Raw genomic sequence first — 18356 nt, forward strand, 5'->3', positions numbered from 1 at the left:
ATGGGTTGTTGGAAACGACAAGGTTATGCATGGCCTAAGGAACTCTTTGTCTAGACTAGGCTACACACTGGGGTAGGTACCTCTTCTTTATCAGCCTCAATTTCCTGGTACAACAATCCATATCTCCGGTTAGCAATTTCATCTTCAGATAAATCTGAGTTGTTGGTCTCATTGTCCTTAGGGCTAGTTGAACTCTCGGTGCTAGCATTTCTGGAACTTCCCATTTGAAACAGAGTCAAGGGTCTAGCTATCTCCTTGCTTGGTCCAGGATTGCTAATGCCTGCCTGCTCCCCAGGCAGGCCTTCATTTACTGCTGCCTCCTGACTTTCACTGGGTGTATTTGCACCCACTTCTACCCAGCTGTTATCAGTCCCTCCTAGGTCTTGGGTAGACCATTTATCACTAATGCCTAACCAAATGTTTTCCATGTTACCTTCCTCCGAGTCTTGCTGCTTGGGCAAAAAGGGCCAATTATCCAGTCCATTGGCTTGGCCATCTGACAGATTAGAAAACCCCCAGGAATCATTAGTAACAGTAGGATCCCAGTTTGCCAGCCAGGGGTCTGTCTCCAAGGCGTCAGGAACACCACTGCTACTAGGCTGATCTTCAGTGACTGCCGCTGCTGCCGCCCTACCTGCCACTTGGTCTTCTGCATTTTCTAGGCAAGGGTGACCACAGCTCGTGCTGGCAGCATCAGCTGTCTCAGGCAGCAGTGCCCACTCTTTGTCAGCAGCAGCTTGTCCTTCAGCAGCAGCGCTGTCATCTGGGAGGAGGCTGATGCTACTGTCTTCAGTTCCTTTACCAGACTCTTCTGCACTGAACACTTCAGCATCAGAGAGAACGTTTGCAGTATCTGTAGGGTCCTTCTCTGTCTGGTCACCATGTGCTGTCACATTTATATACTCCACGGACGTATTTTCTCCAGGACCACTGCCAGTTTGGTCTAAGACATCCTCAAATGTCCTTTCGTGGTTCTGATCCCAGATACCAAAGACTCTCTCAGGTTCAGCACCAGAGCTTTCTATTGTTTTACAGTTGTCCACTACTATTTTGTCCCCACCTTCCAGCCCTGTGCTCAACAATGGCAGTTCTCCACCTGTCTCCTCAGTGACATTGGCACATTTGCTTTCTTCTTTCCCTGAGTTTTCTAGATTAGTACCACTAGCACTCCCAGAATCCCCATTGTTATCTTCCAACTCCTGTACATTTTCTACCTCTGTGCTGACTAAAATGTCAAGATCTGATTTTGCTAAACCCTCAGGAAGTTCTGCCTCAGAGTTTCCTTTGGTTTCACAACCTTGCTCTTCTAGTTCCTCTGTACCTTCTACCTCCTTGTAGTGAACAGCTCTGGTCTCTACCTTTTCACTTGGCTTGACACCTGCCCACTCGTCTTCCTCTCGCTCGTCCTCTGGCTTTTGCACATCACATGGGAGGGGTTCATCCAACAAGCTACCAGTTCCCAGGATGGGTGGCTCAAAACTGGTTATGTTCTCTAAAGGCTGATTGGTCACCACATCTTCCCATGGGACATTGTTGGCATCCAACTGGTCCTCCAGTGAAGTCCTTTGGTTTTCATTTATGGAAGCTGACCCTGGTGCAGCATCCTCCTGCTCGCCTACAGGAGGCCAAACGCTAGCAGGCAGAGGACCCGTGGATTCACTTGAGGTTTGCTCTCCCCCAGGGAAAAGCAAAGAACCGCCTGCAGTAATTTCCTGGCTGACACTGGGTGCGCTAACATCTAGGCCCCAGTTGAGTGAACCTAGATCAGTTTGAGATCTGTTAATATCTTCTGATGACCCACTGTTTGGGGTTTCCTCCATGACCAGGTTACACAGGGAAAGACTTTTTGAAGAATCAGGCTTTAAGCAGACAGAAAAGCAAAGAAAAAACACAAGATGAAAAAGATAAAGGAGGGCTCGATGAGAAAACACAAAATTTATACTTTACTAGAGCAATTTTAATTTAAAGAATGAAAGTGACTAAATTAAGCTGTTTAAGGAAAAGCTATGAGGCTTGCAACATTTGGAGGCAACAGATTGCAATGTAAAAGGGCAGCACTGAGAGGCCAAACCAGAAAACTATTACACCACACTGACCAAAGCATCTCTTTAGAGCGGTTGCAGTATTGGGGGGAGGGTTGCTTACCGGCTGCACCAGTTCGCTGCTTGTCTGTACCGATGAAAACCACACACACAAAACAGAAAAGAAGAGCATGATGTACTTTGTTACAGCAGCACTTCAATCAGCAGTTCTCCATCCTGCAGCCAGCACCAGCGTGCTGTGGGGAAGCGCTGGCAGGTCCTCTCCTGCCACTCCACAGAAGGCTAATCCCAGGCCTTTGTATTTAAGCCACGCTTTCAGTTACATTACAACAAGAAGCCCTAAGTGTATGTTGAATACTTATCAGACTCTACTTTCCCCTGTAAGCCACTGATATTTTTATCCCAGGAGCCTCATTACATCTCAGTTGAAGCTCACTGTTATTTTGGTAAAAAAATACAGCAAAGAGGAAAATGACTATAATAGAGGATATATATATTTAATGTTAACAAGCTATCAATAAAACTGTGTGAAAGGAAGATGTGGACAAAGCTAACACAAGTTTAGAACAATACATTCAATTTCTGGATTGTCTTAGCTGGTTTAGATATTGCCAGCCTTGAAATTTTGGCTAGACTATCTGTATGACTTTCCCCCACCCCCTCAAGGGCTTCATTTGACCTTTCCCAACAGAAAGAGATGAGTGTTGAATTTACATCACATACGTGATGTGCTCACAAAACAGTGCTGCAAATCTGAATGCATGAGAGGTATCCACAGATGCTGGTGCTGGCTGAAGCTGCAAGAGGTAAATAATGAGCATGCCAGGCCCCTCAGCAAGGCAACCTGCTATGGCTATGACTTAGGGTCAAAAGAAAGCTCACAAAAAGGAGCTGTTTGCTTCCTGCAGATCACTGTGTAGGTAGGAAGAATTTGGAAGGAATTCCTTCAGAAGGATTTAGGAGGGAGAGAAGGAAGAAAGGAAGGAAGGAAGAAAGGAAGGAAGGAAGGAAGGAAGGAAGGAAGGAAGGAAGGAAGGAAGGAAGGAAGGAAGGAAGGAAGGAAGGAAGGAAGGAAGGAAGGGGAATTTGGAAAGAGGAAAGGGATTTGGAAGGAAGGAATTCAGAAGGAAAGAATTTGGAAGGAATTGAGAAATAATTTGGAAGAAAGGAAGGAATTCAGAAGGAAGGAATTTGGAAGAATTCAGAAGGAAAGAATGTGGAAGGGATTCAGAAGGAATTAATTTGGAAATAAGGGAGGAAGAAATTTGGAAGAAAGCAAGGAAGGAAGGGATTCATAGAGTTTCCTAAAGTAGCAGTAACTTCTGTGAGTAACTGCAGCTCACTGTGTTGTCACACAGACAAGTTCAATTCTCTTTTCACTTCTAAAGTTTGAAAACAAATGGTTGTCCACTGGGTTAAAGTCCTGAGACACTACCGCTTCACCTAATTACAACAGGTGGCTACCATCCATTCCTATCCCCTATTGCTGTAGTTCAGGCATGAGAATAAAAGCAACACATACTTGGTTATGATGACTGTGAATCTTATTAGCCTAGATTTCTGACATCATTTAGGTGTCATAGGCCAAGCAACAGAGATTATTTTTGGTAGCTGTGTTTAAAAGATTCCAAATAGCTTCATATACTTGAAAGTGTTTGTCAAGGTCTATAAATTCCTTGTGCTGGGTTTTGGTATCAGCACTGCAACTTTGAGTTCAGGATGTTAGAGAATCAGAGGCACAGAAACATCTCAACTGGCAATGATAAATGTCAAGCTTACCGTCCATAGATCCCATGGCAATGTCTGAAAAGAAGGAGCAATAAAAAAAGAGACTCTTAGAAATACACTGTTCACATAGCCTGAGTTCAGCATGCTACAGAACTGAGTGCATTAAGTCACAAGAGAGAACGTACTTGTATGTGTTTATAACACATGTATTAGTGCACCTTCTCAGGCAGTGCTTCCTGACTGACAAAATTATAGCCTATATTTCATGGTGCAGTTGAATCTAAACCAACTCTTCCACTCAAATTCTGTACAATGTGATGTCTTGACAAATGTGCTCTGACACAAAAGTTAAATGTCTCTGGGTTAATGATCCAGGGCTCCAAGCAACCTGATCTAGTTGAGGATGTCCCTGCTAACTGCAGAGGGAGTTGGACCTTTGGAGGTCCCTTCCAACCTGGACCATTCTATGGTGCTATAATCCCAATGATCTAATCGCCATTATTACAAGACAAGCTGAAAAGATAGAGTTAGCAAAGTCACAGACAGAGTTTGTCACTGCTGAATGCCAAGGAATGTTTCTTCCCCTTCTCCTCCCCTGTTTAGAGGGAGGAAGAAAAATAAGAAGCACAAAGCCTCTGCTATACTAAACACCTCCAGCAAACCACACAGAGAAATTTCAGCTAATAGTCTGAGTGCTGACCATACACTGATCCTCTGACAGTGCAAAATGCATCAGATCATTACAGATCTCATTACATAACTAGGACTGCACACCAAATGAGAATTAATTAACTGAGGAAGTGATCAGCAGAGAACCAGCAGAGAATCTCTCTCAGCCTTAAAGCCTCTTGTTTTGTCACTCCATCCCCAGTGCTGCATTCCTGAAGAGCTGATTAGTCCTCTCATGTCTCACAGTGCATGCCAGGTCAGTGATAGCCACAGGGATAATAGCTTTTGCCAACAGTGTGTTAATAGCGTTCCCTTCTCTGTGTACAACGCAGAGCTGCAGCTCTGCTGGCCAGCACTTCCCTGCTGTTCTATCAGCCCTCTGGGTAGTGAGGGAGAGAGTCATAGATCTCAAAATAGTAGGTCCCCTGGGTAAGGTAATGAAAATCAGAAACTGCATGTGTTACATGCAGTTTCTTTCTTTCTTTCTTTCTTTCTTTCTTTCTTTCTTTCTTTCTTTCTTTCTTTCTTTCTTTCTTTCTTTCTTTCTTTCTTTCTTTCTTTCTTTCTTTCTTTCTTTCTTTCTTTCTTTCTTTCTTTCTTTCTTTCTTTCTTTCTTTCTTTCTTTCTTTCTTTCTTTCTTTCTTTCTTTCTTTCTTTCTTTCTTTCTTTCTTTCTTTCTTTCTTTCTTTCTTTCTTTCTTTCTTTCCCCCCTCTCCCTTCCATAGTGCTGCAAGGAATTACCAGGGCAAATATTCCCACAGAATGCAACATTTCTTTACAATACCATTCTGCAAAGAAATGCCCTCTTACATCATCTCATTTTCCTTGAGGGTAGGTCTAAAATAGATTTATAAAAGCAGACCCACTCAGACCATATTCTCTGCTTGCTACAGAAACTCCACCACAGCAAAGCAATCACATGCTGACTCCACGAGACCTAGGTCACTGGAGGCATCTTTCTAGACATGAGGGTTCAAAGCCAGGACAGAAAAAAAATGTCAGGAATAAACAAGAAATGGAAAAGTTTAATGTTGGCTCCAAGAATTATTCTGAAGTTGGCAAATAAGAGCTTGTCAAGTCAAGGTCAAGGTAACTACCAGCAACTATTCTCATTGGCAGCCATCTCATTTTGCTGCCTGACAGTTTCCTTCCTTTCCAGTACATCATCAAGTAGAGGGTTCCTGAAGGAGAGAGGTAGATGGCTGACTAGGGCTGCTCAGGAAGGTCACATTTTTCAGACACTACAGACACACTGCTCATTAGTCCACGAGGCAAATCTTTGCTACAAAACACAGCATGTTGCATTCATTTGCCCACCTCCAGGCAAAAAGAGATACCTGAGACATGGGTGAGTGAGTAACGCCTGTTGATACAGCTTCTGGCTTGAAAGGGTCAAAGTCCAAATCTAGCAAAGATTCTTCTTTCTTAGCTTCAGGAACTTCATTCTGTTAGAAGAGAAACATAACTTTTGAAAAAACTTGTATTTCAAAAGCTGCCTTGGGTAAATTATGGCACAGACTTTTTAGTTGTGGTGCAAGCCAGGAGGAGAGGAAGCTCTGAAGACTCTCTTGCAACTTTTATTTCTTTCTGTGTAGCTTTTAATCTTATGAGCTTCATTCTTATGATGCCTTTGTTTTTTCTGTAGTGCAGCTTTGCCTTTTGAAAAATGCAGAGTGTTCATCACTTGACTGTTAAGGCCCTTTCAAAGTGCTTTGAGCCAGACACCAAAGCTAAAAACTACAGAAATGGCACCCAACGTCCATCTGTTCTAATAAGTGAACCTCTCCCCAGAGAGAATCATTAGTGACAAGCCAATACAGAAAGCCACAAATGCATTTGAATCAAGTTTCAGCTCTGCACATGGATACCAATTTACATTTAATGCTGTCCTTAGCTCTAAACTTTAGGAAACACCTTATGTAACACTAACTAAATCTTGCTACACTGATCTGCTTTTACAAAACTGGATTACATGGTACAGCCTTTTTCTGTTTCCAATTAATGAATTAATCAAGGTCCCTGAGGTCACTATAAATAAATAAATATATAGATACATATATATATATATATATATAGGCTCAATGGGCTACAAGTCTTTCCTGATGTAAAGTAACATAGAATAAAGGAAGAAGACTCCTTTCATCCAGTCCCCCAGATATCACACCTTCTCCTCTCCTTCTTTTACCTGGCAGTAACTAAATAAGTCTTGATAATGAATAAACTGGAAGTGTGAGCTGCTTTGTTGAATCACAGCTAAAATATTCAGCCACACCAAGAAGAACTGTCCTTCAGTATCTTGCAAACACTGAATGCATTAGAAGCACTTGGTCAAGAAAGGTGAACAATTACAGAGCAGAAAAGTGTTAGCTCTGTTCATGATCCCCTCTGAAACAGGATTAAACTTATCAGTCTGTTGGTTTTGTGCCTCTGTGGGAGCACAGTGCCAGGAAGGCAATCAGCGAACTTTTGGGAAGTCCTGCATCATTAGAGGGCTCTGCAGGCTCAGTAGCTTCCTTCATACTGCCCAACAAGTGCTCTGGGAGTACAGGAGATGTCATAAGTAGTATCAAGAGGAATAAGTCTATATTTCCTGTGGATTTTATTCAATCTAATTTTAATAACTAGTTCTCTTACAGAAGGATATCAAACCTATGCATCACACTATTTGGGTATTCCTGCACAGAGATCTCAGATACATTAAAGATGTTTTAGTGATGAGGGTGGTTTTTGTGGAGGGGGAAGTGCAGATGATTCATGAGAAGCTGAGCAGGGAATAACTCAGGTCATTCCCAGGTCACTGATGTGGAGGAGGAAGAGACATAAATCACTCACTGAAAGGAGATTATTTTTCCTTGAGAGAGAAAGGAAAAAAATCAGTTTCTAATAGCACGCATCACCTTTATTATGCCATCCCATTTTTATACAAGTCTCTCCTAGAAAGAATGTAAAGGACTTGGAAACATGACTAATACTACCTTAAAGCCCTGCTTCAGTGTCAGCTCTTAACAAAAATACAAACTGGTCCTGATTCTGCTTCCCTGGTTGGTCTGATAGGTGAAGGTTTAATGGATACAGTATTTAATACAGGAGGTCACATCTAGCACAGGTTACACGCACTTACCACTGATGTCACAGCTCATGGAGCCACAGGGATAACTCCCATGAAGTCAATCTACAGTGATGTAACAGACCTGCAACCTCTCTTCAGTAGGAGAGGCCAGCAGTGGCTGCATACTGGGAGCTGCCATTAATACTTTAATTGCATGGGGACTTGAATATAAATAACTCTTTTCTCTTCCAAATGAAGCCCTGTGTATGACAACACTGCTTTCTTCCCTCCACAAGAACCCAAAACATCTCATGTCCAAATTCTCTAGAATAATGTCAGTTTTTCTTGCTGTGCCTCCATTCTCTTGCATTGTCAAATGAATTAGTACAAAACCAGTAATTCACATGGAAACAAAAATTCATAAGCATCTGTATATTTCTCCCCAGTTTGTCAAACACAGGCTTGGATTTCACAGTTGTAATTACCATTATTGAACAACCAGCAGTTACAACTGCATACAAGCTGAATAACTGAATACAAAATACACAGACTTATTTTACACAGCTCTGGCTTTTGTGTTTGTTGTAAGCCATTAAAAAGTTTCATAGAATCATAGAGTCAGTTAGGGTTGGAAGGGACCACAAGGATCATCTAGTTCCAACCCCCTTGCCATGGGCAGGGACACCCTACCTTAGATCAGGCTGGCCAGAGCCTTATCTAGCCTGGCCTTAAACATCTCCAGGGATGGGGCCTCAACCACCTCCCTGGGCAGCCCATTCATAATAATGAGGGGAAAAAACAAGCAATTTTGATCACTTTTCTGCTGTGTAACTACTGTTTCTGCAAGCCAAAACCAAGGGAAGGAACAATCCAGCTAGAGAGAGCTTTTATACCTGCCAAAAGTTGATTAAACCAGGCAAATTCCATTTTTTGCCCCCAAATCACTCAAAAGCAAAAAGGAGTACATGTTACAGGTCTGATGGGAGAAATGGAAATAATGAAGGACCACTCTAAAGAGCCACTTGTGATGTTTAGGATTAGGTAGAAAGGCATCTTAGATGAAGTCTCAGCTTGTAATGCAACCTGGATGCAGTTACATCTCAAACATGGCTGCTTTATAGTATTTTTAGTCAGGCCTCTCAACAAAGTCCTCATTTTTGTCAGTATGTTGCCAGTGTCAGCCCTGTTGAGTGATTATGTCTGGGCTGTTCAAAGATAGAACACCATAAGTATGACTGTTTCAAGATTACATAAAACGGTAATAGTGCTTTTGCCTTCTTCCAGCAGCCTCCCCACAGAGATCAGCCCCAAGGCCACACTGTCTTGTAGAACTCAGGATGTCTGCAAGGTGGGAGCCATACACCATCCTCTGAAGCTTACCTGTGATGGAGTTGTCACATTAATTTCTGGGACAAAGTTGTCGTCAAATAAGTTAATGATGTTCTCCTGTTGCAACTCCTTGGTGGGTGTGAGTTTAGGCAGCGGTGGGACTGGTGGACCTTTCCTCAGCTAGGCAGACAGAAAATATGTCATAGACTTGTTCAGGGATGAAAACAAGAACTTTAAGCTAGGGCTAAACAATTAGCTGGAAAGGTGATGCTGCACAAACCCAGTTATCTGCAGCATTCTGGCTTCTTAAGTTCATTCCTGCTATCTTTAAAGACTGCTTAATGCTAAGACCTTATCATTGCTGAGAACAGCACCTCAGAAGTGTTTAGGTCATTAATTCCTCCTGGTCTTGAGAGATTCACATAACTATGAGAAACCAATTGCTTGGAATAACAGCAAATAGTATTGGACAATTCAGGAGTCTCTCAAAATACCAAGAAAAAAAAATCCAGAAAAAAAAATCCTCACATGTTCTAGGGACATAACACCACTGGCACCAGTAAGATTAAACTCAGTTCCACAAGATGAATGTTCAGGCAGCAAGGTGTCACATCTTGGGAGATCAGAGAAAAGAAGTATGCTCACATATAACTACCATGCAAAACATGAGTTCTTCTGATGTGCTTCCACTGTAGAATCAGCAATTGGCACAGAAGCTGATACCAAATTCTGGAAGCATCAGCAACACCAACACAACTCTTGGAACCCTTGGCCAAGTCTCACAGACAGCTCTTATGTTACATCTGAATTGATGCATGAACATGATTCTTATTTCACTAACGTTGGTGAGAATAGAAACTACTCCAGTAACTCCAGTGAAGTGTCAAACTTCTTAATCCAGTGTTAGTAACAGCCAATAAGCACAGAATAACAAAAACATCCAGGTTGGAAAAGACCTTCAGGATTGCCAGGTCCAACATCAAAAACATTCAGGTTGGAAAAGACCCTCAGGATCACCAGGTCCAACTGGTATCCCTACTCTACAAGGTTCACCCTGAACCATATCCCCAAGCACCACATCCAAACAACTTTCAAACACACACAGGGTTGGTGACTCCACCACCCCCTTGGGCAGACCATTCCAATGCCTGAACACTCATTATGTGAAAAAACTGTTCTTAATGCCCAGTCTAAACCTACCCAGTCACAGCTTGAGGCTCTTCTCTCTTGTTCTATCACTAATTACCCATGGGAAGAGACCAGCACCAACCCCTCCACAATGTCCTTTCAGGTACCTGTAGACAGTGATGAGGTCTCCCCTCAGCCTCTTCTTTTTCAAACTAAACAGCCCCAGCTCTTTAGTTTAATAATAACCCTTAATGATCAGTAATTATCACAGTAGTACTTAAGCTAGGTCTGTCACTTACTGGCTTAGAGGTAAGCCAAAGCAGTGATACTCCCTGGCTAATTTATTTTCCAAGGTAGGAATAAACTTGGAGCCAAATGAAGAGCAGACATGTAGAGCATACTGAAATTCAGGAGGAGGCTTTAGAAATTGATTTTTCAAACCATCACTGCTGGGACATGGATTTTTAGAGACTGTGCAATTTTTTTAAGCAGTGTTTTGCTTTGCCACCACAAGGTTCCCCCAGTTCACTGGTACCTTAATTTTATCCCTTTTCCCTTATATAAAAAGAATTTTCCACCCATGCTTGTGAAACAGGCATGAACAACCCATGGACAGAGCAGAGTGCAAGAGAGCTGTGGCCTTTCTGCCATTTCTCAGTCACAAGCCAGATTGAAAAAACACCATATACATTATCTCAGGTGTTTTTTACTGCACAACACAACAGTTCTTCCTGTTAGGTTTCAGCTTACCTGTGTGGGTGACTTAGGTCGGGCTGGTGCTGGAGATGCTGGTGCCAGCATATGATTGGGACTAGCAGTAGGGCTAGGCAGGGGAGAGACCTCCTCGGGCGGTGAGGGTGTTTTTGCAAAGCGGAGAGGACCTGAATCACTGGACAGAAGCAAAGCAATGGTCAGGACATATATATCATGCTGACCGTGACCATCTAATGCAATAGTTGAAGCACATTCCTGATGTAATGTCAGTGACCACAAAAGACAGTGCACACTGGAGATGAGCTGAGCCACTCTACAACGACTGAAATTAAAACTGCAATTAATTTCCATTTAAATCCAGTGATCAACAGCGGCAAGGGAAAGGTTAATTTTGAGTGATCTTGGTTTTTGGAACATCTGTTTACCTGATGATTATAACTTGAGGAAAACAGTGCCTGCATTTTGTCAGATTCTGTATTTGAAAGGATGTTTTGGGTACAAGGTTGTAGCTATCATAAAACTGAGACATTTTATTGCCTTCATTTCACACAGTTCTCAGAATATAACAAAATCTCTAACGATAAAAAACTCAGGAGAAAGCATAACAATGAATAATGCACTGAGTGCAGAAGCAGCTTCAGAAAGGTTTCAATGAAATAAACCATATCCAAGATTCTTATAAGGATACTACTATTTAAAGGGACAGTCCAACACAACTAAGAACAAGCAGCAGTTAAGTGACTTCAGCAGAGCTCTGCCAATACTAAGAAAAGATCTGATGAAGTCCTAAGAATGGATCTGCTCTTCTGTCTTGGCAGAAATGCTGAGACATATCCAGCTACCTAGGAATGCTGAGAGCTTACAACTTGAGGAGGCTATAAACTACAGCACTCAACAACCACAGTACTTGAGAAGAGAAGAGCAAGTCCTACAGATCTTCAGGGAGAAGAAGCGCTACCTGATCGAGGAGACCACACCATAAACATGTTTCTAAGGCTAACACAAGAAAAATTTGCTCTTTGGAAAGGACAGAGTTAGCTCACACTCACCACCTCTTTCTGTGGAAATATTAAAAAAAAAAAAAAAGAAAAAATAAGGAGTTATTAAGAAATTTCTTTTCCAGCACAACATTTGCCTTCAGGGTGTTAAGTAGAAAACAAGTTTTTAAGGTGTTTCTATTTCTACAGCCATCTAAAGGAAAAGTTAACTTCTTTCCTTGTCTAGTATCTACTTCTCATGCATCTAGAAAAGAAAGCTGTTTTCTCTTACAGAGTAGTCTTTCAGGATATCATAATAATGGCAATAGACAAAAATCTATCCAGCTATTCATACAAAGCTTTCTGAACAGCACAGCAAAAGAGAGTAATATGGTAATTAAAAAAATAAATGTATTTTTAAAAAGCATATTTAAAACAAGCTAAGGACATCACACTGCACTAATCTATGGCTACTCATTTGCAGCAACAATTAATAATGTTTTTTTTTCCTCATTCATAGGATGAGTAATTCAGTGGAAACAAGCATGTGCAGATGTTATATTGTTTGGTCCCTCTTAGTTGGTACACTGAGTCCAGCTTGAGGGCCAATTTGCTGTACCTGTAACATTGTTCTGATTGCTCCTCGTGAGCTTGGACTGGCTGGATATTTACTCTAAATATAATAAGTGGTCTAACTGTTTTTAGAGTTTCCTGCTGCTCTGTTTATCATAATTACAGCAGAGAGAGATCAAAGCATGGCAGAAAGGCTACGTTTGTCGCAAGCAAGAAAAGCAGAAACACTGCACTGAATCCAGTGACCTTAGGAAAGCACCATCTGAATTTAAACTGTTTTTGCTTTTTTTCTTATTTTAAGACCAGATTTCTCTTGAAAGTCATGAAAGACACAGTATTTTGCACCATTCTCTTTACCTAGCTTTGCAGCTTTTATGATGCCCTCTCAGATGATATTTCTTGACTTTTCCCCACAAGCAGAAGAGATAGAAGCTGAATTGCAGAGGTTAGGATTCTCAGCTAATCACATGCCTTTAGGAGTTAAAAACCCATCTAAATAGTTCAAGGCTCTAAACAAATTCATGGGAGTTAGCATCACTGCTGTGAATGAAGCAGCTAAGAATAAACATCCTACAATTTCAGCTGATGCAAACAGAGGTAACAGGGTGTAAGTTGCAGCACAGGAGGTTCCACCTCAACACAAGGGGGAACTTCTTTACTGTAAGGATCACAGAGCACTGGAGCAGGCTCCCCAGAGAGGTTGTGGGGTCTCCTTCTATGGAGACTTTCAAGGCCTGTCTGGATGTGTTCCTCTGTGATCTGTGTTAGATTGTATGGTCCTGCTCTGGCAGGGAGGTTGGACTCGATAATCTCCTTGGGTCCCTTCCAAGCCCTAACATCCTGTGAGCCTGTGAACAGTCTACAATGAACTAGGCTAAATTGTAACAGCTGAGAATCTGGACTTTAGTCTCTGGGTTTTTTGTTGTTGTGTTTTTGGTTTTGCCCATTTTTTTTCCCCAAGGAAAAGTGAGTGATGAAGGAAGTTTTGCACCTTTAGTCATGTTGAGAAGAACTTCACCTAAGGTACCTTCTCTGCAATGCTAAGTGAGGACACCCAGTGGACCGCATTGTGCAGCAGTCACTACACGATGGGGTAGGTGATAGCTACGTATGTTGAGACCCACAAAGCCTGTTGCAGTGCAATTCATTAATAAAAGCAGTGAACTCACCTCGGTGCCCCTTGAATGGTAAAGGCCTTGTCTGCATGCTGATCTCCCAGCTTCGTCATCACTTCGTATAGTTTGTGACATAGCTGAGAAAACAAAAGGCTTGCCTGAGTTTATATAAAGCACTGTAGCCACGATTGAAAACACAGGTGACAAATCTGGCCTGAGAACTGATAACACATACACTGATAACTTTAAACCGGCATCTAGATTGCTCCAAAAATACTCAGTGCCATGTATATCAAAAGCTTAAGTGGAAACCTTTCAAAATCCACAGAATCAAAGACAGCAGCAGTTCTTCAACACTGTAAGTTGAGTCTCAGGGAGCAGATTTCTAAGTGTGACTGGCTGCTGCCTGATCTGTGATGAAGGAGATAAGTTTAAAGCAGCACAAGTAGCTGAAAAGATTCATGCTTTCACCTCGAAAATCTAACCCAGATTTATCTGGGCCCTCAGTCAGGTGAGTTTGACAAACGATTTTGGTTTCTCCAAGTAGGTTACTGTTGATAATACACAAAGATCTTCACTGAAATGACTCTGCCTAAGAGCCACAGACAGAATGTTGTGCTGCTAACAGTGTATAAAGCAGCCTTGAAGGGAACAGTTGACATGTTTTTCTTGCACTGATTAAAGCAGTGAGATGCTTAGCAATTGGATATGCAAAAAAACACCAAAGGCAACAATATGATAAATAGAATGGAGAAGCTATCAAAACAGAAACTGAATTTAGTGCAAGAACTGATAAAGCACTGTAGTCTAAAACTGTAGAGGCTGCCCTTTCCTTGAGGAGAGTAGAGAACTGGCAAGCAGAAATGAATACAAATGTTAGGCTAGAAATCTGGATCTAGGGCAAACTTGCACGTGTTCCTCTGCTAGATGTTTACTGCCGCATTACAAGACACTTGCCTGCTGTTGCACATATCACACAATCAATTACACATGAGATACTCAGGGGGTTTTTACTCACTAAAGCTATTTCCTTGTGAAACTTAGCTTCCAGGCTGGATACGTTTTTGAAGGTGTTCACATAGAAGCCAACTCGTCTATGGAGGATGGCAGAGAAAGGAAAAGAGAATAGAAGATAAAGGTGGGAGTGCTACAAAGGCAAATTGATTATGTACTTTTTTCCCCCCAAAACTGCAAGCAACATTTTAAACTATTCATCTCAGGAAAGCAAATAATTGGATCAAATGGAACATTTTCATTCGCTGTTATTTCTGGTTGTGCTGAGAGCCATCATACTTCACATGGCACAGACCGAATCAAGCTGAGATTCCACTGCAGTGGGGGATTTCAGCTTGTTTTAGAGAAGGAGGAGGCTTGAAAGTAAACATGAGTGTGGCACAATATAGATTAGACACTTCTACAAATGCAGCCAGAACTCTGCTGGCTTGAGGTGCTTCAATTCCTCATGTATGCTGTGAAAGTAGAAGGTGTTTCTTTTAGGTTTTGAATCATTCTTTTTTTGTTGTTTTCTATTTAATTTTTTTCTGTGTAATTTTTCCAGATTTCTATTCACAAAAATAATCTCTGGCATAAGAATAAGCCTATAAAATATCAATTCAGTGCATGATTTTCTTCCTGAAGAATTACAGTAACTGAAAATGAGGACTCTGAAAGCAATTGGTTTCTAAATTACACCTCTTGTCTGAATTGAAGTCTACCTCTCCCTGAAACTAGTTTCTGGGCAACACAGATATTGAAATAAAAGGGTCCTTACTCTAAATCATTTAAATGCAGTAAGCCCATAAAAAAAATATCTTGAAGTGCTTTTCAACTCAAGAAATAGTCAGAAGCACAGCAGGAAAGCCTTCTATTGATCTGAAATTTAACAGGAATTAATTTAGAAGGCAGAGAATAGAAAGTGGCTCAGAACACATTTCCACTCCAGGCTGTCATTTGTTGAAGAGCCCAGCACTCTAATGAGAGGTCTGTTTTCCTACTGCTTTTGTTCTCCCATTCATTCTGCCTGCATTTTCTGCATAAACACTATTAATGACTAAACATCTCAAATGAACTATCTGTGCTGTCATATCCTTTTTCATTGCAAACAGTGCAAAACTGCAAAATGTGTATTCTGATGTAGCTATAATGTCGTTTTTCCCTTCTTCTGAGGCCTCCATAGCAGTACCTTAAACCAAGTTGGAAACAAGAGTTGCCATAAAATCTTTTCATGAAGGTAAGGTTCTTTGTTTCAACACCTTCAACAGAAAAAATCACCTATAAGTAAATCCACTGCAAGCTGGAAACAAGAGTTGCCATAGAATCTTTACATGAAGATGAGGTTCTTTGTTTCAACACCTTTAACAGAAAAATCACCTATAAGTAAATCCATTGCAAGTTGGAAACGAGTTGCCATAAAATCTTTACATGAAGGTGAGGTTCTTTGTTTCAACACCTTTAACAGCAAAAGCACCTCTAAGTAAATCCATTGCAAATCTAGAAAGGCACATGGCTGCTCGGTGCAGTTACTTGACAGTGGAGACATTTGATCTTTTTAAATAGTAAGTGCCCTCTTTCTTATTGAAAGGATCACACATCCAACACCAAAGTGTCAGAGAAATAGTAGGAAGTGGCAGGTCACAGTTGTGCTCTGCCACAGTTCTTTATTCATACAGTGCAGATGATTTTGCACCTCAGAATGTAACTATGAAAATCAATCTTAAATGCCAAGAGAGGCTGAAAGAAATAAGCATAATTTTAGGTCATTTGCAAAGCATTTTCCCCTTTGTTATTACAGCAAGATAATTGATGGGATCTTCAAAAAGGCATCAAATAATTTTCTACAAGCTTAGTGAAATCCCTTGGTTCTTTCTCTTTTACTCCTCCTTTAGGCCTTCTGGACAATATCTGCGTTGGCTTACCGTGACCACAGAGATGGCAACTCTTCTTGTAAGTCGGTATTAAACTCTTCAAACACTTTCTGTGCTTTCTGAAATTCTTCTTCTGCCTAAACCAAGGTGAAACAAAGTGACTTCTGCCATCAGTTCAGCATAGTGAAAACCTGCCAAAACTATTCTTGTGCAGTAAATTTCGTGAGCCTTTTACAGTTTTTATTAACAGAGGATCACAGAATCACAGAAATATTTAGGTTGGAGAAGACTCACAGGACAGGTCACGAGAGTTGGGGCTCTGCAGCATGGAGAAGGGAGGGCTTTGAGGAGACCTTGTAGTGGTCTTACAGCACCTGAAGGGGGCCTACAGGAAGGGTGGGAGAGACTATTTACAAAACCTTGTAATGACAGGATGAGGAGTAATGGGTTTAAACTGGTAGAAGGGAGATTTAAACTAGATGTTAGGAGGAAGTTCTTTACAGAGGGTGGTGAAACACTGGCACAGGTTGCCCAGGGAGGCTGTGGATGCTCCCTCCCTGGAGGTGTTCAAGGCTAGGTTGGATGAGGCATTGAGTGACCTGTTCTAGCAGGAGGTGTCCCTGCCTATGGCAGAGGTTTGGAACTAGAAGATCTTTGAGGTCACTTCCAACCTAACTCATTCTATAATCACCAAGTCCAACCAAGAACCCTACTTTACAAGGTTTAAACCATATCCCCAAGCACCACATCCAAATGACTTTAAAACACATGCAGGGTTGGTGACTCCACCACCTCCCTAAGTAGCCCATTCCAATGCCTGACCACTCCTCCCATCATTTCTTTTTCCCTAATGTTCACTATAAAGCTACCCAGTTGCAGTTTGAGGCCATTCCTCTTGTTCTATTGCTAATTACTTATGAGAACCTACCAGCACCAACAATGGCCTTTCAGGTAGCTGTAGACAGCGATGAAGTCTCCTCTCCCCTCAGCCTCCTCCTTTTCAAACTAAACAGCCCCAGCTCCCTCAGTCACTCTTCATAAGATTTAATCTCCAGGCCCTAAAAATGTGACTCAATCCCACACATGCAGGCCAAGACAATTCTTTCTCTGCCCTCACTCACTTGAAGAGAGACAGTCAGGGTTCAGGCAGGACTCTTTCCTGAAAGAGGGCTGAGTGTGCCCTCCACATGCACATCCCCTCTCAATACATATATAAGCTTAAGAATATCATTTTAATTTCTGAGAGGGTGAAAAAGAGAAACTTTGTGCCCTGTCTTTGCATGGAAACAAGTGCCACTTGAGCTCCCTAAGTCTTCTGCCAGCATCCTTCTGCTTGTGGTACCTTGGTAATTCTGCCTTCATCTTTTCTTTTTGAGCTCTGCAGGGCTTCTAGATGATGCCTTGCACTGTCGTAGTCCACAAGCTTTCTGCTTCTTTTTGCAATGCGAGTCTGCACAGGGACAGAAATTAAAGTCAGCACAAATAACACTTGGAAAGAAGCTCTTTTGCCTTTGTTGTCATTTATGGTTTTCTTCTCCCTTACCTGCTGTTGGTATCTTAATTACTATTATCATGCAGGAAGGTGGACATGGCAAAAAAGACAAACTAATCATCTGATTTTAAGGAAGGAATCCATTCACTGATGATCTGTGAGGGTTTTTTTGGTGGGTATGGGTCTTATAGGCCTTAAAAGTGAGATATCAGTGTTAGGCAAGACTCCAGAATAAGTGGATCTGTTGAAATAATGGTAGCTACAACTTTTCCCCTTACACATAGTGCTGCAAATATAATAATTTCTGGAGGCTTACAATACTCTTCTCAGAACAGCTCCTCTGACATACAAATAAGGAAACTGGAATTCCACATACTACAGGAATTGCAGTTCACCTGCTACAGTTCCTTAGAACCTAAGCAAAAGTCCCTCAGCATACACTGACTTTAACAAGCTTTATGTTACATGCAAATTCTGCATGCTGAGCAGGCATGAGCACAGTTGGATTTACAATCAGGTTTGAGACTCAATGTCAGTACTGTAGGGATACTTGTATTATTCTTCTCTTTAGTCCCTGCTGTAAAAGGCAAAGGGGATGACTGTGTGATACCTACTCAACCATAAACCATGCCAAAGAGTTTCCAGCTGTGTTCATACGGTCTTGTTCAAATAAATC

General features: G+C 41.6%; 1 protein-coding gene across 4 annotated transcripts in view; it reads right to left on the bottom strand.

Annotated features, from left to right (window-relative positions):
• The window catches only part of AMPH (amphiphysin), a 115399-nt gene that overhangs the window by 23365 nt on the left and 73678 nt on the right, over positions 1-18356 (bottom strand). For 3 of the 4 annotated variants that reach the window (XM_064169966.1, XM_064169965.1, XM_064169964.1), the window contains exons 6-14: positions 17531-17638; positions 16240-16325; positions 14343-14418; positions 13379-13461; positions 10696-10834; positions 8869-8997; positions 5777-5884; positions 3822-3845; positions 2146-2169 (exon numbers count right to left, since the gene is read on the bottom strand). In XM_064169966.1, the coding sequence (XP_064026036.1) occupies positions 2146-2169; positions 3822-3845; positions 5777-5884; positions 8869-8997; positions 10696-10834; positions 13379-13461; positions 14343-14418; positions 16240-16325; positions 17531-17638 (777 nt within the window). Of the gene's footprint in view, positions 1-1358; positions 1860-2145; positions 2170-3821; positions 3846-5776; positions 5885-8868; positions 8998-10695; positions 10835-13378; positions 13462-14342; positions 14419-16239; positions 16326-17530; positions 17639-18356 lie in introns of all 4 variants that reach the window. The other variant, XM_064169967.1, reaches the window with a different exon arrangement.

This window comes from Pogoniulus pusillus, chromosome 32, assembly GCF_015220805.1.
Source record: "Pogoniulus pusillus isolate bPogPus1 chromosome 32, bPogPus1.pri, whole genome shotgun sequence".
Classification (NCBI taxonomy): domain Eukaryota; kingdom Metazoa; phylum Chordata; class Aves; order Piciformes; family Lybiidae; genus Pogoniulus; species Pogoniulus pusillus.